Raw genomic sequence first — 24,868 nt, forward strand, 5'->3', positions numbered from 1 at the left:
ATTAAGACCAAAAAAATACCTTTTGGCACATGACATAGTGCAGAATCGTTTTGAACGTAGGAACTCATTAGCATATCCCATCTTCCCACAAAATTCACACTTGAGCAATTCACTGTCCATTTCCTCTAATCCCTCTAAAAAAAAAAAGAAGAAAAAAAGAAAAAAATTCCAAATGTTTAACTGTGTTTTATGAAACTTCTAGGGTGGCTGCCTCAACTGTAGTTTAGCAGCCCTTGAACTTCTCAGTCAATGGCCTTTTGGCAGGACAAATGGCTCTGATAACCAATCACACCATCCTCGCTCTCCTGCCAAGGCACAAGACTCTCTCTAGAAAAATAACCATTATTTTAATGTGATGTTCCCTTATATGAAATCAATGTAAGATTTTTTAAAACACACATTTTAGTTTAACTTAGACTAGCCTATAGACCACCTCCACCCTATCTGTTAGACCCTCATGGATTACCACCATTGGCCACTTTTGGAGAAGCATTCTTCAAAAGTGCACATGGCTATATTTACACTTAGATAGCTTAAGTCAAAAAATAAAAGGTATTAATAAGGATCATAAAATTATTGTAACTTTCCTTTAACCCAGACTCTCTTCTCCCCAAACCAAAATCCAATGACATCTTCTTTCAAAGGCTGACACAAGACTCAACTTCTCCAAGAAGCTCAATCAAGATCATTTTGTGCCAACTGATAAGTTATTCACACTGCTGATATTCATTCAAACAAGCTTATATTTGTTGTATTCCTCCAAGAATAATGTTATCTCTCCTTTAAGAAGCATTTTAAGGTTTATCTGAGCTTCAGAATAGCTGCGTTAAGAACTAATGGCAGTATCTGAATGCAGGACTTCCTGTCTCCAGATCCTACAATGTGTTCAATACTTCATGAGAAAAGAAACTATTTTCCATTTTTGTCTTTGTATGGCCAGTTAAAAGACTATATGTATAGTAGGTAATTAATAAATGTTTGATGACTGGAACTGAAATCCATAACTTTTTATGTCCTGTTTGCTTTGATTCAATGAGACTTTTTTGTGTGTTGTACAAATTGAATTAAATTAAAGTATTTAATATTATGGCAGGCACTCAAGCATTCAAGGGGCACTGTTTAGTAAATTGGTCAATCACAAACAGCCCAGTTTAAAAATGTTTCCCTCTTTTCTTACATGATCATATTCACAAACCACACATATATGCAATAAGATTGTTTCTCTGGTTAATAGGTTTTTTGGTTGTGGATGCCAAATAAGACTCTGTGTTGTCCCTTTTAGCAAAGTTTTGTATAAAGACAAACTCATTTAAATATTTTAAGATGATATTAGGGAGCCTGAAATGTAGAAATAAGGATAATATGTACTCAATTAAGAAGCTTGCCAGACACTTAAATCATGGTCTCACTGGGGAGACAGATGGTAAAATATTAAATGTAATGAAAGATAGCAAAAATGGCTAAAAGAGCATTTTCCAACAACATAATAGTTCCAAGAAATGCTTTATAATGGATGAACAAACCAAAAGAAAATTATACTAAAAAGATGTATGTAAAATTTACTGCTCTAATAGTAATGAGAAAATGATCTTTCTTCAATGAGTAAATGGAGAAAAAAACTTTGTCCAGGGCTACAAAGGACTAGTAGCCCAGTCCAGGCCAGGTCTTTGTAGGTGATCGGATGTATAAGCCTCAGGGCTTCCCCCCCAATTAGGATGATGAGGTACCTCCACACTATTCCTCTAAACCAGCACCACCACTGACTTAGGGTAATGTCAAAGGCAAATTACTTTTGGGAACTATGACCAATCAGACACTATTTAAGGCCCTTTGTTCCCAGAACACTGGTTCACCATAACTATCAGTACACAGACAATGGTTTAGAATAAAATTCGTGATTGCCAAACTCTAAAAAAAGGGAGCAAAGAGAAAGTGAGAAGAGAAAAATTAACTGATAGTTGTGACAATTAAAAAATGACATCTTTCAAATTACCTTAAGAATCAAAGGAAACAAGAAAAGATAACATCGATTTACAGCTCATAATGGTTAACTAGTAATACTAAGTAAACAAATAAATTAATCTTCAAAAATACAAGACACAACACATCAACAAGCTTGATCACTGATGGGGCTTACTGACCCCAGGGGGGAAAAAGTGTTGAGGGAGAGGGCATAATAGGCATTTTATAACAAAGTCAAGGAAGGAAGGATGAAAGTCTGAACTGGAGATGTGCTCCCCTTCATGCCTGGTTAAAGTCTAGGCTGAAACCTAAGAGTATCAGCAGAGATCTGAACATTAACAGGTGTGCCTGTGCACCTCCCATCAGGGTTCTGACAGCTGAGTGACCCAGAGATTTTATCAGTGAGGATATGTATCCTAATCCCTCCAAACTTGAGCAGGTTTCATTTTTTTCCATGTTTCCTCATAAATCCTCCATCAATGTTTTGCCTGACATGCTGAAGTCCTCCCTTGCTCTTTTGCATCCGGAGGTGCAGCAACCTCTCAGGCTGCCCATGTCCCTTCCCCCTGTGGTCCTGTCCTAGCACCAGACCTATGAGCCCTGAATGCCAAGGCGATGTAGCAAAGGAGAAAACAGACTGGGTCTAACTGTGTTTGAGGAGACTCTTGGGCTCTGCTACTTCTCATCTGCATGACCTTGTCCCTCAACCTCCTGGGTCTTTGTCTCCTCATCTTTGTAGAAAGGGCCTAGAGGGCCCCTGCCATAGCTGAGCTTCAAACACTCTCTTCTGCCTTCCCCACTTCAGCCCATAGAGCACTGACCTACCAGTAATGTGCTACAGCTTCTTCTGAGATTGCAGCCTTCACTACAGCATCCTCAAGAAAAGGCACAGAGGGGCTTCTAGAGGAATCATGGCAACTTTGAAAACAGTGGTTTTCCATTCTGCTCTCCTCCTCCTCCACTCCCTTGTAGACACAACTCTTGGCCCATCAGCTGGGCCTTACCAAAATATACTTACTGAAAGACCAACGCAAGAAGCTGCCCTTCTCAGGGGCCCAGCATCCGGGCCACCCTTGCTTTCCAAGATGGAGAGTTAAGGCAGGTCCTTTGGTATTACAGTGTTTCACCAGGCTTTGTCCTGCACCAGAGGCTGAGCATCATTAACACAGTAAGTCGGCAGGGTGTAGCTGAGCAGACGAGGTCCGTGCCACGTGACCACAGATCTCACACAAGCTGCCGTGCTGAAAGCACTCTGTGGGTCTCAAAGCCATGGTAACGGGGAGTTCTCTTGCCAGCTGTGATTTAAAAGCACTGGGCAACTCACTGGGCAACCTGACACAATAACTGCCTCTCCTGTTTGGACATCAGACACCTCCCATCACACCAGCCAGCACTCTCAGTGCTCACATGGCATTTCTCTTCTTTCTGAGAAAGAAAAGCAAAAGAAGGATCTGGAGTCTCCCTCCGACAAGTTGTCACCACACACATACGGGGCATCTGCACATCAAAATTACCCAGAATGTGTCAGGAGAGAAATCTGTTCAGCCATCTGAAGCCAGAGAGACGGCAGGTGTCTGGTGGTGCCCAGGAGGGTGTGGTCCAGGAAGAGCGCTGCCCTAGGGAGCAGGCCCTGTCCTGGGGGAAAGGGGTCTGTCTAGCCTAAGAAAAAGAGTTCTAGCATAGGAAGAAGAGGTCTGTCCTAGGGAGGAGAGGTCTGACCTAGGGAGAAAAACCCACCACAGGAAACTAAAGAATGGAGGTGATGCTGCTATTTCTGGGGTAGAGGAAGGGAGAGAGGGTGACCATGGATGGATCTAACGCTAGGAGGTCCATGGCAAGGAGTGCCCAACTCTAAAAGGGATTTGAGAGCCACATTTTAATTTCTCATCTAAAAGTAATGAGGGGAAAGTAAGTTCTAACTTCCCTTTTTTAGCATCTGAATGGCACTGACCAAGCTGATGAGCCACTTGCTAAGATCTATCCTGCTGTAGATAAGGGGCTCCTGATCATTTTATGGTAAATGCCTATTTTTCATTTTCCTGAAGTGACAAAAATATGTGATACATAAGGTATGATGTCACAAAAATATAGAAATTGATCACTGTTTATAAAACTGACTTGGAATTAATTCACACCTGATGTATGCTTTTAAGTAAATATTTCTCCTATTATTAGCCTGCTCATGTTTGAACATTTCTACCTATACATCTGACTAAGAGATTCTTCTTTCTTAATGACACTCTTGCACATCCACCATAATCCTAAATGTTGTGAATTTTATAAATCCATTGATTAAAAATAATAAAAAGTGTTCATATTTTTCCTACTTGTGTACACAAAAGGGAACATCAGAAACACAATATAGCAGGAAAATGTTTGTATACATACGGTAGTTACTGGAGGCACATAAAGTACATATAAAGTATATTAGATCTCAGATTGTTTCACATTTATTTTTCCTATTTTAAAAACTTCCTTACTAAAGTGTTGGACTTAATCCAAAGAGGTCATTCTAGTGATTAAAATTAAAATATCTTCAATTAGGTCCATAAGAAAAATTTGTAAGTCAAGGTTTCTAATAATACTTTGCTAATCTTCCAGTTCACATAAGAAGCCAAATTAGCTCAATATTAACAAGAAACAAAGTAAAACTTTTCTTGGAGATTGCAATTTCATTTTTCTAAAATAAGGAAGATAGTAATCCTTGAATGAAATGAACTTTTTCACAAAATAATCATTCACATGTAGATGCATAATAAACTAATAATGCTACAGATAAAACTGAAGAAAAAAAAAGTGAACAATTTCAACCATTAAAACAAAATGCTGTTTATCATTTGTGGCATGCAAATCATTTTAGTAACAAGCTATAATCTGCTTGTGCTCCCCCATGTGTGGCATTTATTTAGAAAAAACACAAGTAGCTCAGAGATTCTAAAATAACCAAGGTTAAGCCCTCCCTTGAGGATCTATGGGAGCTCATGAGCAAAGTGAAGAAGGAAGGAGCATGTCCTTTTGCAATGATAGATGGAGTTCCCCCACCAATGAAAGCACAGATTCTTCAAGCAGCAATACAAAACACAAAACAAAGTAAAAAGCTACGCTGGAATGAACAAGCATGAAAAATCAAGAAAAAACCCCTGTAAGGCTTATTTGAAATGCAAACGACAAACCTTCAGCAGCCGCGTCCTCCATCTCAGTGTCTGATGAATTATCAGCATGCTTTGTGTTGTTCTGAAGCTCAGTCTGCACACACACACCACTCATGACTGGGCCATCCAAAAGGGGCCTTTTTTTCATAGGCTGTTCGACTAGTAAAGATGAACGGCTCACCTAAATTAAGAAAGAAATAAGCTATCTTTTGGTCAAATAAATTAATTTCCCTAAATTTTGAGTTATGTGGAAAAAGGTTATTTAATTGCTCTTAAACTTCGATCCACAGATCACTCACACAATTACATTTACCCTGAGAAGGTTAAGAATAGAACAAAAATGTCCAATAAATATGAAAATATCTATAAGACAATAATGTGCAATAGCAAAAACAAAAACAGAAACAGAAAACAGAAAAATGCACTGCTCATGAAGCAGGTATGGCTGAACAAATGTGGTATATGGATTAGATGAAAAATTACTGTCCCAAGGAAGAAGAAATACAAATTATGAGAAACATTAAAAAGGTTTGTATGAACTAATATACAAAAGCAGAGTCCTACTGCAAATAAACTTCAGATGACAAGTTGGAGCAGGTACCTTGTTCAGAGAGGAAGGGGTGGGGGAATGTGGGGAGGTGCTAGTAAACAAAAACATTCTAGCAAAACAAAAATGCATCCGTTAAAAAAAAACCAAAAACCTAATTTCTCCTTTTCATGTTTAGAAATTGACTTATAGTCTCATAATTTGTTATAACTAGCTAGAGGTATTCATTAAAAAACTGATTTCTTGAGAAAATGGGTCATTTGTAAGCTTCATCAGAGTCACTAGTAATATTAAATGACTACTCCAATGTATGAAAATAAAGTATCATCATTCCTGTTTAATTTGCTCTAAAGAGAATTTGAGAATTTCCTTGGATAATATAGTCAAATTGTCAAGATTTGGATTACAATTTTGCACTTCTAATTACTCCACTTTAGCACTCCTCACCAAACAATATATGTAAAGAAAGCTTCTTAATGTTGATTACTTTATAAATATTGGGTTTTTTAAATCTCACTCAACATTTACAAAGTAATTAAATAAGGTTTATTAAGAAATAGTCATCACCACATCCCGTGGCTTCAACAGCTATTCTCCAGTAAAATGAAGCAGAGAATGCTTTGTGTTGCCTAGCAGGTATTCAAGAAGGAAGGCTAACTGCTGAGGGCTTCTAGTGGGAAGAGGTCCTAGCTCATCCCATCCAGTGCTGACATAAAGGAAAGAACATATGGCTCTGCAAAGGTTTCAATTTCGGTTGTGTCTATTTTTCCTGCTTTTAGATGAGGCAGTGTTCAAGCTGCCTAGGGATCTGTGACCTTTAAAGATCAGAAGAGTGACTGCTCTAAGTCCAACTTTTGCAGGAGATCCAGCTCGTAGAAGTCAGCAGATGAGTCAATCTGCTTAAGACAGACTGGCAGTAGCAGAGATGAAGCTTCTCATCCACTCATCAACTGCTGAATTTGGAAGTGATCTTAGAAAATGGAAGGTACAAACAACTATAGATTTGATCCCACTCTCTCTCCAAGGACTGAAGAGAAACAGGGGTCAAGTGTTCTCAAGGTTTGGGATATGGAATGTCCCCACTTCTGCTCCTACTATATCTTCACAGTAAATATTTCTCTAAAAAAAAGCTAATTGATGTAAACTGGCTAAGTCATATTGGGGGTGCCATAACTAGTGGTTGATATTAAAGTTTTAGTTCAGAATGGGAGTTCATGCTGAAGACTGGTGAGAACCCCCCAGCATTCCTTAGGAGTACCCCTAGATCAGGGGTTCTCAAACTATGGCCCGCTGAGGATGTTTATGCAGCTCACAGGGTTATGGCAAATGGACTGAGGGGTGGAGGCAGAGTGTGAGTTTTTGTTTTTACTATAGTCTGGCCCTCCCACGGTCTGAGGGACAGTGAACTGGCCCCCTATTTAAAAAGTTTGAGGACCACTGCCCTAGACTGTGAGGGGATGTAGTGACTCCAGGATCCCAACTTGGATGTTCATGTTGGTTGGAAGAGTAGGTCCAATGCCTTGATATATTGATATTTGAGAGGCTTGTTTATCCATTCTGTATTAAAGATTTCTCATTCATTCATAAATGTTTCATGGCAACTTTTCCACTTAAAGATGTAATATACTCTTAAATCTTACTAATTAAACCTATGGAAAAATTATAATGATTGAAATTAGAGGAAAAATTATACTACTCTCATGTTAAATTTATTTACATGTCATTAAACTAAGCTAATTAATATTAAACTTAGCTAAACTAGCTAAGAGAAATAGGTAAACGTTCTTAAAAGAATTGTGTATTAACTTTAAAGGTAAGACTTATAAAAATGAACAAAATAAAAGAAAGTAAAACAAATTTGGTTTGAGAGAAAGGAAAGAAAAAGAAGAAAAATAATAAAGTATAAAATGATGACAAACAGTATAAAATCTTCAATAGCCAAAAGTTTCAAAGGTGCCTATAACATTAACATCCTGTAGATTTTTAAAAGTTCAAATAAAAAGGATTTTCCACTTAATTATCTCTTGCTTAGAAAATGAAGTTAATTAAACATCTCATTTTCATGTAAGTCAATTAGTTGTTTGTTCTAAAATTTCTAAAAAATCCAACAAGTAGAACAAAAAATGAAAATGTAACAAATCTACAGAGAACATCTACTTGAAGGATGTGAAATTTGGACATTTAACCCTAAGAATGGATTCAAAGAAAAACAACAACCTTGTACTTTTAAAAAATACAGTAGTTGTGATGATTTCTCATATTATGTTTGACAGTTTACCTAAGAACATAATACTGCTTTTCTTTCTTTCTCTTTGTTTTTTTATTTTTGTTTTTGGTAAGGCAGTTGGGGTTAAGTGACTTGTCAAGGGTCACACAACTGGTGTTATGTGACTGAGGCAACATTTCAACTCAGAACCTTCTGACTTTAGGGCTATTGCCCTATCCACTCTACCATCTAGCTGTCTCCAAAACATAAATTTTTTTGGAAAGTTTCTGAAGTGGCACTAAAATTACAAGTGACTTCTGAAAGTACCAAGAGGAAGGATAAAATGGTAAATTTAAAATACATCAGGAAATTGATTAAAATTTTACAATGGTAACTTCCAGTCCACAAGAGAAATGGTTAAAAGATCTAAAAGAAAATTTTCAAAGGAGTAAACATAAACTATCAATAATCACTTAAAAAAATGTTTGATATCACTAAGGATGAGATACTAATAAAAACAATGTAGAGGTACTATCATTATAGCAATAGTGGCTAGTATTACATGGAGCTGTAATGCTTGCAAAGCACTTTATAAATATCAATTCATTTTATTCTCATTAGCACCTATGGATGTAGGTGCTAATGTTATCTCCACTTTACAGATGAGGAAACTAGGGCTGATAGAGATTAAGTGACTTGCCCAGGCTCACAAAACCAGCACTAAGTGTCTGAGGCAAGACTCAAATATATCCTTTTTCTCTCACACCTTCAAACTGGAAAACAGAGTCTAAAAATGTGCAGTAGAAAAACATGAACAGTAGCGTACTGAATGAATTGTAAACTAGTATAATTTTTTGAGAAACATGTAGGCCCATTTGAATGAAATAGAATGAAATGAAGGTCACAAAAGACCACTTGAGTTAAGATCATCAGTGCTTGGGATAGGAGGGATCTGTTTGAAGACTTTGTTTAAAAAAAAAAAAAAAAAAACAGAACCAGAAGATCACTGTACACTTCAATGTTGTATGACAATGTATTCTGATGGAAGTGGATATCTTCAACATAGAGAAGATCCAACTCACTTCCAATTGACCAATGATGGACAGAAAACAGCTACACCCAGAAAAGGAACACTGGGAAGTGAATGTAAACTGTTAGCACTACTGTCTATCTACCCAGGTTACTTATACCTTCAGAATCCAATACTTAACGTGCAACAAGAAAATTGGATTTATACACATATATTGTATCTAGGTTATACTGTAACACAAGTAAAATGTATGGGATTGCCTGTCCTCTAGGGGAGGAGGGAAGGAGGGGAAAATTTGGAAAAATGAATACAAGGGATAATGTTATTAAAAAAATACTCATGCATATATACTGTCAAAAAAATTTATAATTATAAAAAAATTTTTTTTTAAATCCTATGTAAACACTTGAAAAAAATTTGCTTTTTTTAAAAAAATCTATGAAATTATCACTCTATTTGACCTTTTTAAATACATGTGACAAAAAAATAGAAAGTCATCTGGCACTTACAGGAAAAGGCTCCAAACCTTCTTGAATAACAAAGCCCTCAATAACATGGGTCAAGATCTGCGGCTTCACAATCGCCTGTGGAGGTCTGTTTTCTGCACTGGGAATGGTGCTGGGCAGAGAGGTGCTGTTGCTCCTCGTGGCAGCAGCCGGGAGCAGAAGTGGAGGAGGGGGCACAGAGGCATGGGGAGGGTCTGTCGGAGACTTGATGACTGACGCGCTGACTGATGCCACTGCAGGGAGCTCCACTTGGTCTGAAAAAAGTGAGGTCAGCTGATTCTGGGCCTTCTTTTACAGATGATTGCAGAAACCAAGCCTCAAGTACAATATTTCACCCTGCGGCTCTGCCCCAAGAACAGAGGGATTCTACTTTTTAGTATGCACAAGACATTAAGCATACTTCTCCTCCCCTTGTTGCATAGGAAGCAGCTGAAGGGATGAAAGCCACTTGGGAACGTTGTGAAGTGCAAAGGGGAAGAGAGCTCGGGCGTCATCCGGGCTCACGGCTCTGTCCGAGACCGGCACTCCCGATCCAACTGGACGCTCTCAGACAGGTGCACACCCGTCGGCTCCTTGGGATGCCAGCCTTTCCTTCTTGCCTTGTGGATGTACAGCAGCCAAGCACAAGACAATGAGAGAGGTGGCAAGGATGGGAGACAGGCACAGCGTGAAGAGGCAGCCCCAATGGGGTGGCTGTGCAGCATCCCCCCCATGAGAACCGGTCCCACATCTGGATTTCTTCAGTCCTCACTCAGTGCATTTTTTCCTCACTGCATTTTTTAATACTCCTCATTGTCTCTCATCCCCCCTTCAGCTTCTTCCTTCCTTTGGATGTCTGCTCTCTCTCACTCCTTTGCCAACTCCCTTTTTCCCCTCTTCCCGGCTCCGTTCTCTCCTTGCTCATCAGGATTCTATCTGAGACCATCTTCCCACATCTCATTTCTATGCAGATGACTATGGAATCTGTAACCATAACAGAAGATTTCCTTTTCCAACTTCTTTACAGACCCTTCCACCTAGATGATCCTGGCAGCTCCAATTCACATGCTCAAAACCAAACATGATCTTCTCCTCTAAACCTGGGCCCTTCTCCCTGTTCTGCTTTCCACCCAGGCTGCCAAGACCAAAGAGTGAGGCTTCCATCCCTGAGCTCAAGGAGTTTCATTCTGGATGACTCGGCCTACTTTTCAATTCAATTCAACAAACATTTAAGTGCCTGCTATGTGCCAGGCACTATGTTAAACACGAGGGATAAAAAAAAAAAAATGTCACTAGTTAGTTCTTGCCCTCAAAGAGTTTATGATCTAATGGAGGAGACATGAAAAAAGATATAAACAAAACAAGCTATAGTTAGGACAAATGAGAAATTATTAAAAGAGTGAAAGCACTGAAATTAAAGGGGTCAGGGAAGTTTCCTGTAGGAGGTGGGATTTTAATTGGGGCTTAAAGGAAACCAGGGAGATCAGAGATCAGAACAGAGGAAGGAGAACCTTCTGGGTTTGGGGACAACCAGGAAAATTGCCCAAAGTCAAGAAATAGAGTATCCTGTTCACAAGCCAGTGAGGAGGCTGATGGATCAGGGTGTGTGTCGGGGAGTCAGGAGTGGGCTGGCTGATGAAGGGCTTTGAATGCCAAGCAGAGGATTTTGTTCCTAGAGGTAACAGTGGAGGTTACTGAAAAAGAAGGGAGTAACATGATCAAACCTAGACTTTAGAAAACCATTTTTATGGCTGAATAGAAGATGGCCTGGAGTCGTCAGGCTTGAAGCAGTTATGGCAATAGTCCAGATGTGGGGTGAGGAAGGGGCAGTGTCATAGGACAGATGTGATAGAGCTGAAATCAACAGGTCTTGGCAACCCCTCAGATATGGAGGGTGGAAGATGCTGAGGAATCGAGGATGACCCCTGGGCTGAGAGCCCAAGGGAGTGAAAGATCCTGTTCAAGGTGTCTCCTGGACATCCAGCGAGATGTCTGAGAGGCAGTGAGAGACGCATGGCTGGGGCTGGGTAGCACGTGGGGCAAGAAAGGTGAACTTGAGAGTCTCAGCATACACATGGCAATTAAGTCCATGGGGGCTGATGAGATCACCAAGTGAAGCAGTAATAGATATAAAATAAAAAGCGAGCAGAGGGCCCGGATCAGAGCCCTGAGGGATGCTGGAAGAGGCTCCAGCAAAGGAGCCAGAGAAGAAGCGGTGAGCTCCAAGGAGGGGAACAGGAGAAAGTGGGGTGAGGCTGAGAGGAAGAGAGTGGCCGGCAGAGTGAGAGAGCTGCAGAGACAACCAGGACTGGGAACTCTAGATAGGGCCATTTTGGTGGAAGGATGTGAGGGGTTAAGACAGAGAGTGAGGAGAGAGCCAAAGCAGCTCCTACCGAGGGTGGGCTCCCTCCATCAGCACATGATGTGACCCATCCCTCTGTTCCTGTACCTGCCACCTCAGTCTCCAGAATATAAATATAAACAGCAAAAACTGTTTGCTGCCAGGAATCCAGGCCCAGGCCCGAAGCCAGCTTTGCTCTCTTTCTCTAGGGCCCCTGGACTGCGGCTAGAGTCTATTGCACCATTCTGGCCTCCTGTGGCCAAGCCAACTCCCATTCTTCACCTTATCAGCTTGAGAAATCCTACCAAGCCCCCATCATGCCAGCTGGCGAGCAGGGGCTCCTTTTTCTTCACTACCTCCAGATTGTGCTGGAGGGCCTACGTCCCTGTGTTTGGCCCATCAGGGCAGATCAGCCCCCTCACATCAGTCTTACAATCAGCAAGGCTGGCAAGATCTTGTGTCCTTACATCTGGCCATTTGGACATCGCTCCCCAGGCTGTGAATGCACACTCCCCTCGCCTCTGTGGCCCCAACCCGTCTTTAAGACACAACTAGACTCCCAATTCTGAACACACACTGCCTTTTCTGACTAGGTCTCTTCTATTTATTTACATTTATTCTGCCAACCTTTGGGCTGTATTTACTCACCCATACATGCTCTTTGGGGCCTCCTCTCCTCCCCCGGCAATATAAGCACTTGAGCACGGGACTGGTTCTTTTGGGGCTATCTCTGTACACCTGGCACCTGGTAGCAATCCCCACACTGGCAGCACCTGACACAGGCTCCCTCACTATGACCTAACACCTCTGCCCAGAGAGGAAGGGTCCGCTGCCCTTGGCACAGCATTGAGTCCTGCTCTGGTGTCGTTCAGAGGGATTTTCCTTTATGCCCTTGGGGCCACTGTAGCACTGCTTGAGAGGCAGCTGTGACCTCAGAACTTCTCCCTGAAAGTCTCAGCCCTTCCCCGGTTCTAATTCTGCATTTGGGGGCCCAGGAAGAAGCCCAATCTCTCTGATAGATGTGGAGCAACACATGAAATGATTTCATTTTATTTGCTCTTATTCCACCATATTTTAAAAGGCCTTCTAGGCCCCCAACTGGACAAGGTGATCACCTTCCTTAGCTATGAAATGAAAAAGCCAGATGGATGGTCTCCAAGGTCCCTTCCAAATTCTAAATCCAAGGACCCTCTGAGCTATCTCATGGTAAACCCTAGCCCGCTGCTGGTTTTGTCCCACACAGTGCTTTGTTGTCATTTAGTCATTTCAATCACATCCAACTCTTTGTGACTCCATTGGGGGTTTTCTTGGCAGAGATATTGAAGTGGTTCCAATTTCCTTCTCCAGCTCATTTTACAGATAAGGAAATTGAGGCAGAGAGGGTAAATGGACCTGCCCAGGGTCATTCAATTAGTGTCTGAGGCCAGGTTTGAACTCAGGTCTGGCTCCGAGTTTGGCATTCCATCTACTGCACTAGAGAGATAGCACTATGCTGCTAATTAGCTAAATAATCTAATTAAATTCTTGTTTTTGAAGGCTGGAATCAAACAGATTTGCTTAAGTATCTATTTTCCATATTAAATCTGACTTTGATATAGTTTTACATAAAAATCTTGTTACTCAATATTAGTCCTTATTTTTTTTTAATCACTGGGGCAGCGAGGTGGCACAGTGATAGAGCACCAGCCCTGAAGTCAGGAGGTCCCAAGTTCAAATCTGGTCTCAGACACTTAACACTTCCTAGCTGTGTGACCCTGGGCAAGTCACTTAACCCCAGCCTCAGAAAAAAACAAACAAACAAACAAAAAAAAGTTTTCTCATTAGAGTAAGACTACTTCAGCTTTTTCCACTTACAACCCAAGACATTTTTATATGATCCTGCGTATTTAAAATAAGTATACAAATCAAATATTTACTGATGATAAATCATAATTTCATAATCCCCACATTCAGTTACAAAACCCCCATATGAGGTAGTGAACTACAGTTTAAAAAATTGGGAATTATCCCAGGAGATCATAAAAAAAGGGAAAAGGATGCACATATATATGGATGTCTGTAGCAGTCCTTTTTATGGTGGTAAGAAACTGAGTAGATGCCCATTAGTCGGAGAATGGCTGAATAAGTCATGGTATATTATTGCTCTATAAGAAATGATCAGTGGGATGATTTCAGAGAGGGAGAGACTTACAGGAACTGAGTAAGTGAAGTGAGTAGAACCAAAAGATCCTTGTGCACAGCAACAAGATTATATAACGATCAACTATGTGGGCTTGGTCCTTTTCAACAATGAGGTGGTTCAGGCTGATTCCAATAGACTTGTGTTGGAGAGAACCATCTGCCTCCAGAAAGAGACTATGGGGACTGAATGTAGATCACTATGTACTATTCTCACCTTTATTGTTATTATTGTTTTCTTGTTTTTTCCTCTCTTTTCCCCCCACTTTGATCTGATTTTTCTTGTGCAGCATGATAATATGTATAGAAGAACTGCACATGTTTAACCTATATTGGATTACTTGCTGTTTAGGGGAGGGGAAGAGGGAGAAAAATTTGGAACACAAGATTTTGCAAGAGTGAATGTTAAAAACTATCTTTGCATGTATTTTGAAAAAGAAAAGGCTTATTATTTTTTTTTTAAAAAGAAATTGAAATTTAGAGGCCTGGGCAAGCATCCTAAAACCCAGAAATATATGAACCATTACTTAAGATAGTCTGAAGAACATCCTTCAAGGAATAACAAGTAGGCTAATGTAGTCAGGGCACAGAGTATGTGAAGGGAAATAAAATGTTACCAGAATGAAAACATAGAAAGGAACCAAAGCTTTAAATTCCAAAGGACTTGGAATTTACCTAGAGTTGAAAAAGGAGCAGAGGATATCACCCCAAGATCCATATTTCAGGAAAATCTCTTTGGAAGCTGAGTAGAGAATGGTTTGGTGCTGAAAGAGAACAATGAAGCAGCTATTGTAATACTCTATGTGAGAGGTAACAAGGATCTCAACTGTAGTGGTGACTGTGGGAATGTTAAAAAAAGAGAGTGGGCAGGTGAGCAGCAGAGGAGGTGGCAACAGCCAGTTTGCAAGGCTTGACAAGCTGAGGCTGACATGCAGGAGGTCAGAAGTTTAGAAGAGGGAATATAGATCTACCTTTCTATCCCAAAGATAGACTTCTTAAGAAGTCTGGCTAAAATTTGGAACAATGCTCAAAAAGTTATCAAACTGTGCATAGCCTTTGACCCAACAGTGTTGCTACTGGGTTTGTTTCCCAAAGAGATCTTAAAGAAGGAAAAGGGACCTATATGTGTAAGAATGTTTGTGGCAGCCCTCTTTGTGATGGCCAGAAACTGGAAACTATGTGGATGCCCGTCAATTGGGAGATTGGCTGAATAAATTGTGGCATATGAATAGTATGGAATATTATTGTTCTGTAAGAAATGAGCAGCAGGATGATTTCAGAAAGGCCTGGAGAGACTTACAAGAACTGATGCTGAGTGAAATGAGCAGGACCAGGAGACCATTATATACTTCAACAACAATACTGTATGATGATCAATTCTGATGGACATAGTCCTCTTCAACAATGAGATGAACCAAATCAGTTCCAATAGAGCAGTAATAAACTGAACCAGCTACACCCAGCGAAAGAACTCTGGGAGATGACTATGAACCACTACATAGAATTCCTAATCCCTTTATTTTTGTCTGCCTGCATTTTGGATTTCCTTCCCAAGCTAAATGTACACTATTTCAAAGTCCGATTCTTTTTGTCCAGCAAAACAACTGTTTGGTTGTGTATACATATATTGTATTTAATTTATACTCTAACATATTTAACATGTATTGGCCGACCTGCCATCTCGGGGGGGGGGGGGGGGGGGGGAGAGAAGGAGGGGAAAAATTGGAAAAAAAAAAAAAAGTTTTGGCAATTGTTAACATTGTAAAATTACCCATGCAAATATCTGGTAAATAAAAACTATTATTATTTAAAAAAAAAAAAAAAAAGAAGTCTGGCTAAAAAGAGGGCTATAGGTGATGGCTAGTGGAGTTCAGCGGACTAAATGAAGATTTTTTTTTTAAGGTGAGGGAGACATGATCCAGTTTATAAGTAGCAAGGACCCAATAGAGAGAAATTGAAAATTAGGGAGTAAGAGTTATAGTGAAGGAAATCGACCAGGAAATACTGAGTAGGAAAGGGAGAAAAGGGAAAGAAGATGGAGAGAAGGAATGGGATCAAAGCTGCATATAATGGGGTCAGCCTTGGCAAGAAAAAATTATTCTATTAAGACTAAAGAGATAACAGATGAATATGTCTGAATATTGTGAGATGAGAAAGTAGGAGAAGATGGCGTTCCTAGTGAATGGCCCTTTTTTCTCAGTTTGTGTAGCATGAGTCACATGCCTCACAAGGAAGCTCCTTGGCAAAAGTTCCTACCTTACACTGTCTCCATCTGCTAACCTGGTTACAGACTAACATTATCCAACCTCAATGGTCCTATTATCATTGCATTCCTTCATATAGGCATCTTAAGGCCAGATTCAAACACGGGGCCTTCCCCCACTGAAGCACTCTACCACTACTCCCTCCTGCAGACATAACTCTGAGGGTCAACTGTCCTGAGGTACAGGCTCAGATTCTCTAGGGAGAAGAATCCTCCCCCAGCTATGATGCTATGATGGCTATCATCCACTGAAAATGGTGATGAAGAGTCATGACAAATTTAAATAGAGATGGAAATTACAAAGCCATATTTCAGCATCCCTGTAAACTACATATTGACTTAGTTTTGAAATGTGATGTTTTCTATGTTTTGTTGTATTTTTATTTAGTTTATTTAATATTTCCCAAATACATTTTAATCTGGTTCAGACCTACCAGGAAGTGTTGTGGACCCCATCTTAGGTAGTTCATAGGAAATACAGATGAAGAAAACTCAAAAAAGTTGAAATTAATCTTGCCCCAATGAACATATGACGGTTTTACAAAGAAACTAACTATAAATTTTAACGACTATAAAGATTTTAAAGAGCAAGGTAAAGTTGAAAATACATTGGCCAGGAAGCCAAAAAACTTGGGTCTGAGTCCCAAGTCACCCTCTAACTGTGCAACTCCATCTGTCTTAAGGTTCAGGATCTTCAACTATAAAATGAGAGAAGGCTGAACTACATTTCTACAATCTTTTTAACTCTAATTGTTCACAAGTCTACATAAATGAATTTTCTAATAACAAAAATTTTTATCCTGACCAGCTTAAAATTGTTTTTAACAATTATGATGAGGAGATTGGTTACCTGCAAGAATTTTTTGGGTAAAAATCAATGAACATTTCTTGTTTTCCAAGATTTTGTGATTTTTGCTTATGACTCTACTGTAAGCTTTTGATTTTGCTGAAATATGAAAACTAATAGTTTTTAATAATTTAATAATAACCAGTTAAAGACTTAAGGGACAAATAAAATTGTTTCTTCCATCAGAACTAGTGCACATTGATATCAAGCTGATAAACTTCAGAAAACTTTGTTATTCCTCTTACCTAACAAAGGATGTTCAGAAGATAAATCCTCTCCTCTACCCACAGTTATAGCTGCTGGAGACAGAGTAGGTGGTGGTGGGGTTCTGTCCATGCGGACACATTCATCTGATTCTTCAGGCATTTCTTCCTCACACACATCTTCTACTTGATAAACCTGTGGAAGGCAGAACACTGGTTTAACCTGACTTCTAGTTTATATTTCCATCATATAATTTTAAAGATTAATTAATTTTATTAAAGTAAAGTTATCTAAATATGAAATTTAATTTGATATTTTCAAAGGTTGGTCAAAAAAATTGAGAAAACAAATCACTTTAGATACTGCACAAAAATTCACTAAAAGCGGGTGAACTGATAGCCATGCTAAAATGCATTGTGGTTTCAGAAAAGATGATGGTCAAGGCTGCAGATTATTTTTCAATTTGAAAATAATTTTTTTTCCTAATAAGAAGTAAAATACTTTAGAATCCTTTTTTTTTTTTTTTTTTTTTTTAAGGGAAGGGGAAAAAACACCCTACACACTCCCAAGCCCAATTCTCAAGACATCTAAACATGGTTACCTGACAAAGATACACTGGAAATCGATATCTGAAATCCAGACTGTTTCAGCAATTACTCTACTTTTAACTTGTTTAACTTTTAAGTTTGTGTTTGGCACATATAAAGTGTTTAATAGATACTTAAGCGAAATAAAACTTCCAGATTTTTTTTTTAAATGTCAATATAAGTTGGGCAATGGGACACAGGTTATGTGGGAAAATAAGTTTTCCTTTCTTCCCACATATAGGAAGACCAGGAGTTTGAGGCTTAACCTAGGAACTATTCCAGTATCTCCTCTTCCTAATGATTATGTGAGCTAAGCGTAAACTAATCTAAGACATTTCAAAAGTTCTTAAAATATGCCACTGTGAACAAAAGTCATTCGTATGTAAAAAGATGCTTCCATTCTCCTTGATTCTTTCATGTTCTCGGGGGTTCAGTTAACAAAACGTTGCATCTGTTAAGAATAGTTGTTCTTGAAATCATAAAGAAATATCTAGTCTATAACATTTATCACATTTACATTTTTTAATACTTTATTACAGACAGAAAAAAAAGCTTTAAAGAATTAAGCCATTATGTTATCAGATTACAAAAAGCTTACTGATAAGGAATGGGAATGAATCAGAATCACTGAGAACAAATAAAAATGCAATTTTAGATAATAATCTTTGTTTTCAGAGAGAATTTCCTTAGGCTGAGAAAACTTAAGTTTCTTCATTTGAAATATTTGAATTATTTTACTTGTTTAATACTGGGAGTACTGACTGATTGCATCAATGAAACAAAAAGAGCACAGAAGTCAAGGGCATGGGTCCCAATTTCAGCTCTGCTGCTCATTAGACAGACATTTCAAGTGGCTTTGGACAAGTCATTTTAGCAATTGTTTCCCTTTTTTTACCCAGAACTTTTCTTAATTGGCTTATAAAAGAATGTAGTGAGGTTTTTTAAATAGCATTCGCTCCCATAAAACCTTCAAAACATTCTCCAAAAAAGTTTTTTTTGTTAAACTATACTAATTTTCAAATCCACTCACATGAAAACCACAAATGACATACAAATTAAATACAACTTGAAACCTTCTTAAAATGTTTTATCATGTAAAAATATCAAATTAAGTGTAAAAATGTCCCATGATGTTACAAAGCTTAAGTAAATTAAGATGTATTGAATGTGATAGAGATTATAAAATTTAATTAACAATGATATATTTAATTGTAATTTTGATAGATTAAAAAATCTTGCAACAGTCAAAGCTGAACTAAGATATAAGATGTCTCATATTTTGCTAAAAATCTAGTCAAATTAAAATAATCAACTTGATAAAATCAATTTGTATACTGCTAATAATCTAGAATTAAGATTAAAACTCAGTTATTATCAAATACATGTGAAATCAAAATGAAACCAAAAATCATCTAATACATTGTCTCTAAATTAGGCATTAGCTCCATAAATTTAAATATCCTTTCTATGTGAAAAATCTGGTCACATACAAACCTATATTTAGAACGCTATTTTGTGAACTGAATCAAGGATTGTATAAACTTCCTATTTCAAATTCCAAACTATGACTCAGAAGGGATGGCCGCCTAGGTGGCCAAGTAAGGAACAACAGGGAGCTTTAGCACAAAAAATCCTCCACATAAAGGAATAAGGCAACACAGGTCATTGTATAGCAGCTAATGCACCAGTGAGTTATAAACTCAAAATCAAATCAATCTGTATCACCTTAAACACCACCCACCACCACCAAAAAAAAAACCAAAATCAGAAAAAAAAATTGCTGGGCCAATAATAGTAAGAATATCAATGTTAGTAGTAAAGCATTTACTAAATTTGATCTATTTTCAACTCACAAATTTTACACTTTAGTATTTACTTTTAGTTGTTTTTTTCTTCCCATGACCATGATCTTTTTTTAAACTGCTGAAACGTTCTCTTCAATCCCTTGGCATGCTACTCAAGCAGCTGCTGAGTGGGCTTTTTATTTAAGAGTTACAAATGTAAGAGTGGGGTCATGCACATCTTTTAACACATGTTGAAAGGGAAAGAATGGAAGGAGCCAAATTGAGAAAATCCCACAGCCCAAATGACAAATTCTGAATTAATCCAACAAAATGAGCAATTATACTATTTTGCACTTGTCACAACTAAACTATCCCTACCTTCTTTTGAACCTCTCATGTAAAGGCAAAAGAAGTTACTGGCCAATCAGAGTGAAGGAATACTGGGAATGCCACAAATAATGGGCACAATTTTAAATCAAGGCAAAGAAAATTGTGAGATGCACTATTTGTGCACAACTTAAAGAATTTTATGAAAGAAAATGAATGGTGACTTTTCTCCAAAGTTAACTGAGGAAAAGCTAATTTCCTGGTAGGCCAGTAATTTAAAATATTTCTCTTATGAAGATATTGAGGACTGCTAATGTTCTCCAAAAAAATGGACTTTCCTCATCGTCTCTCTAGAGAAACTAGAAATATTTGTTTATTGAGTCTAAACTGTCTGCCTCCCCATATTTTATTCCAGCTAATAAAAAAGATAACCTTAACTTGTTTTCTAAGTAAGCCCTTTCAATACGCATAAGGCCCTCTTATTAAACACTCCTTACCTTTTAAATTTTTCATACTCTGTATGATGTAAATGTACCTCTCCAGTTAAATATTACGAAACAATCAGAAAAATGTACTCCAGGTAGACATGTGCATTTTAGGGGAAAGAGTTGGCAAAGATGGTAGAAGATAAGAGAGAAATCAGTATGGGAATAAACAAATTACGGGACTCAAGGGAAACTGACATTTAAAAAGAAAATCCATGAAAATCTACTGCAATATAATAGTATATAAAGGTAATAGAAAGGTCTATTATTTTCATGGAAGCAAATAACTAGATCATCTGAAAATGAGCTATTGAAAAATATAAGAAACAATGGTAAGGCCAGGAATTTTTTAAAATAAAAAAAAACAACCAAAAAAACACAAACAAAACTATTAAGAGTAATAGTACCAAAAAGAGAGTTTTTTGTTTTACTTTAAAGGATTTGAATTATTCTTCTTTTTTTTGTTATGGATCCATTTTTTTTTTTTTTTTTTTTTTTTTACCCAAAAGGGCAAATTCTTTATTTCATTATTATTTCTGAATTACTAAGATTTGACACTCCTACTCTGGGATTTACCATGACAAAAACAAATGATAAAAAGAATACAATGAAATTTTATTTTTATATTGAAAAAACTAATAAGATATGACAAGTAAGGGGCAATAAGGTTATTTTAAAATTTGGTTCGTTTTTAGATTTTTTTCTCTTATTGAAGAATTGTATATGGGGCAATTCTAGGTGGCGCAGTGAATAGAGCACCAGCCCTGAAGTCAGGAGGACCTGAGTTCAAATCTGGTCTCAAACACTTAATACTTCCTAGTTGTGTGACCCTGGGCAAGTCACTTAACCCCAACTGCCTCAGCAAAAAAAAAAAAAAAAAAAAAAAAAAAAAAGTATTTTCTGATAAATTTGCTTCTAAGTTTCCAGCAAAAAAAAAAAAAAAAAGCAAAAAAAAAAAAAAAAAAAAGATTTAAAAAATTTAGTCTAATCTATTAAAATGCTTTTTTTCCCCTAGTGTTAGAATTTAATTCCGTATTTTGACGATTTTATAGATGAATCCAGAGGCTTCATAAAGTATAAATTGTTATGAAATAAAAAACAAAAAGCAAATCTGTTCTAGAGAATTATCTAAAAAAAAGCAATGTCTGCAGTCAACTTCCTTCTTGTTAAACATTAAATTTTAAAAGATTTGGAAATCTTAAAATGTTGTTTTAATTATTCCACCTAGTGACAATCCCTCAAAAGTTCAAGCTTCACAATGACTGGCCTTCTTCCCAATCTTTAACCATTTCAAACGCTAAAATACATGAGATTTTTAATACTGCACTTTCATTTTTAATGAGAGAAAAAAATGATGTGGGTCATTACAAAGTTGGGATCTTTTCCAAATCTTCAAAACCCCTACCTTACAAGATCCACTTTACAAAATGTTGCCACAGACACAATGTACTGACTCTACCCCAAAACAAGTGCTCCTAAAAAGTGAGACTTACAGAATGGGTACAACTCATAGTTAGCTATATGAATCATACGTTTAAAAACACATACGTCAACAGAAGGGAGCTATGAAGGATAATCACCTTAAGAGAAAAAACTTTGTGTAGATGACACTGGTTCAAATGCATTCCCTTGGGGAAAAAAAATCAACTCTGTAAAGATAGCAGATGGATTTGTTTAAATAGTAATAAAATTAATGATGGACTTTCATAACCACCACAAATTCTTAAGCATGCAACTGTTCTATAGCAAACAACAACACTGTCTCCTCAGTCAGTGAAATCTAGAGATTGCAAAACTGTTTTTACGCTTTGAACTTGGGCGTCTTAGCTCTTGGGACAGAAGAGAAGGCAGGAGAAGTAACTGCTACTTTTAAGTTCTGTGAGAAAGTGAAAGAGCTTCCAAGGGCTTACCACTGGCGGCTCAACAGGGGCAGGAGGCTGCACTTGCAGGTTGACCGCAACAGTCTGTGGCGGGGGAAGAGTCTGAAAGGGCAGCTGGACCAAAGCTTCTGCCGCGGGAAGCTCCTCTTCAGACACCAAAGCGTTCTGCACCAAGACCTGGCCCTGGGACAGAATTTCAGGCTGCATTTGCAAAGACTGCAGGGGCAGTGCTGGGACCTGGGCTGGAGGAGATGTAGACAGCTGAGGGGTGGTGGTGAGGGGAATCGGAGGAGACTGCAGTGCAGAGTATGGCTGATGTGCTGTGGGAGAGACAATCTGTGGCCCTGGGGACACCAAAGAGGACTGCTGGACGGCCCCCAAGTGCACAACAGGGGAAGCTGGAAGTGGGAGATGCGATGGAAGATTCAGTGGCTGGGTGACTGGCTGTACCTGATTAGTGGGGGGCTGCTGCAAGCTTGGCCCTGGCTGGAGAGCTGAGGACACAAGAGGATGGGGTTGAATAAGTGCTTGAGGATGAATAATGATCGCAGGAGATGGACTGGGAGAATGGGGAGGTGGAGGGGACACCACGACTGACTGCTGTGCGGCCTGCGACTGTGGGGGAGACACCGTAAGAGGAGGTGGGTGACTCTGAAGGGGTGAACAATGCTGGGCCTGGGTACTGTTCGGAGCTGCAGGAAGGCCATGGCTTTGGATGGGGACACAGTGTTGGGAGGTGGGGGGTTCCTGACTTGGACTCTGAAGGCTGAGTGGCTGAACTTGCTGCTGCTGCTGCTGCTGCAATATCAGCTGATGGTGGGACACCTTGGAAGGTGGCGTATGAAGAGGAATCTGCTGATGTTTTATTAGAGAATGAGGTTGAATTGGAGAATAGGAAGCTGTGAGAGAAAGAAATGAAAATTACTCTTTATTTCCAAAATACCTCAGAATACCACAAAAAGTCTAAAGGAATACTCCTAGCTTTCACACCACAGTCAGATTAAAAAAAAAGTCTGTAATAAGATTCCCAGAAAAGAGTGATATGGAAATATCACGTTACAAAATTAAGAACAATGAAGACTCCAATGTGGAGAACTTCATTTTGGTAAATTTCAAAGTAAAATTTAAAAAAACAAATGGTTCAAAATGCAATCAACAGATGGACTGGGTTTACACTTGTTAAATCTTATACAAGATAACTGGAATAGTTATTTCCTAATAACTTGCCACTAAATTTGGCAAGTTTTTGAACATTTTTTGCTACAATGAACTAATGCAAGATGTGTAACATAGCTTCAAAGTCAGCAAAGATACTATACTCCCGAATACCATCTGAAATGTGATCAGGACACTTCCTTATCCATGTCCGAAGATAACTATATTATTCAAGGTAAGTATCTAAGTACATGGCTTCCCAATTTGCAAACTTTTCCATTTGGGACCAATGTAAAGGATCCTATTCTTTGGGCTGTGAAAGAGAACCTAATCAAAGAAGAAATTAATTTTTCAAAAATAAATATGAATCTAGTCTAAAAACTAGGGGAAAGATTAGCAACATAATAGAAATAAATGTAAGCCAAAGAGTTCATAATCTCTATTTCAGAACCAGATTCGGATCCTGGAAGAGGTAATGCTGGTTTTTTTGTTTTGTTTTTTTTAAACCAATACTTAGCACAGGGCCTGGAACATAGTAGGTATTTAATAAGTGTATGTTGGCTTGATGTGAATTTAGTGGATTCCTGTTACTGGGAAAAAATGAGAATCAAAACAAACCACTCAATCTAACTGAAGACTGAGGACTGATCTCAGCTGTGAACTCCCTCCCATTTGCCTCTTTGTGTGACCTGTCACACAAAATGGATATTAAATTGAAAAAGTGATAACGTAGCTCTTAGTAGAAAAAAAATTTAAATGCTGGCTTAATTAAAAATATTCCAACGTAAGATCTTATCTAAAATTTTAATATATAACTGAAACAACTCGATGAATATTGTCATATTCAATTATGTTTAAGAATAATAGATGAAAATTCCAGACATCTTCATGTTTATAATTTATTTTGCATTTGGTATAACAAATCTTTTGATAGTTTCTGAAGAAATAACTAACATCTTGAGAAAGAGGCATTTAGAAGGTCCAACAAAAATCTCATTACCTTAAAAAATAATCTGACACCTACTACCGAATGAAAACTTCCACAAGGTCCCAAACCAAGTTTTAAAGCTAAGTGAAAAAAAAGGTCTACACCTATGATGTAATTAGTATGAAGCACCCCCAAATGAGGAAAGTCAGTGTCTTCTCTACAACTTAAAGAGTTATAGAAAGTTGATCAGCTGGTCTATACCAGTGACCAGGACTTGGACTGCAGCACTTCCTGTCTGCTCATTAAGCTATATTGTCTCCATTTACACTAAAACATCAACAAGTACATTTTTGGATAACAAAACAATGTTACAACAGTAGGTCAGAGTTGGAACAGATTTCAGAAACCATCAAATCAATGGTTCTTAGGAGATCATTATACCCTTCAACAACAATACAATATGAGGATGTATTCTGATGGACGTGGATATCTTCAACATAGAGAAGA

General features: G+C 38.2%; 1 protein-coding gene across 7 annotated transcripts in view; it reads right to left on the reverse strand.

The window, feature by feature from the left end:
• PHC3 (polyhomeotic homolog 3) overlaps nucleotides 1–24,868 on the reverse strand; it is a 69,043-nt gene that overhangs the window by 17,765 nt on the left and 26,410 nt on the right. For 4 of the 7 annotated variants that reach the window (XR_012487682.1, XM_074298170.1, XM_074298168.1 and 1 more), the window contains 6 exons: nucleotides 22,309–23,177; nucleotides 21,979–22,026; nucleotides 17,257–17,410; nucleotides 9,407–9,657; nucleotides 5,136–5,295; nucleotides 20–134 (listed from right to left, as the gene is read on the reverse strand). Coding sequence is in view for 6 of the 7 variants with exons in the window: in XM_074298170.1 (XP_074154271.1) it covers nucleotides 20–134; nucleotides 5,136–5,295; nucleotides 9,407–9,657; nucleotides 17,257–17,410; nucleotides 21,979–22,026; nucleotides 22,309–23,177 (1,597 nt within the window). In the remaining variant the exon portion in view is untranslated. The remainder of the gene's footprint in view (nucleotides 1–19; nucleotides 135–5,135; nucleotides 5,296–9,406; nucleotides 9,658–17,256; nucleotides 17,411–21,978; nucleotides 22,027–22,308; nucleotides 23,178–24,868) is intronic. The other 3 variants (XM_074298171.1, XM_074298169.1, XM_074298172.1) reach the window with 2 other exon arrangements.

This window comes from Sminthopsis crassicaudata, chromosome 3 (genome assembly GCF_048593235.1).
Source record: "Sminthopsis crassicaudata isolate SCR6 chromosome 3, ASM4859323v1, whole genome shotgun sequence".
NCBI classification, from domain to species: Eukaryota; Metazoa; Chordata; class Mammalia; order Dasyuromorphia; family Dasyuridae; genus Sminthopsis; species Sminthopsis crassicaudata.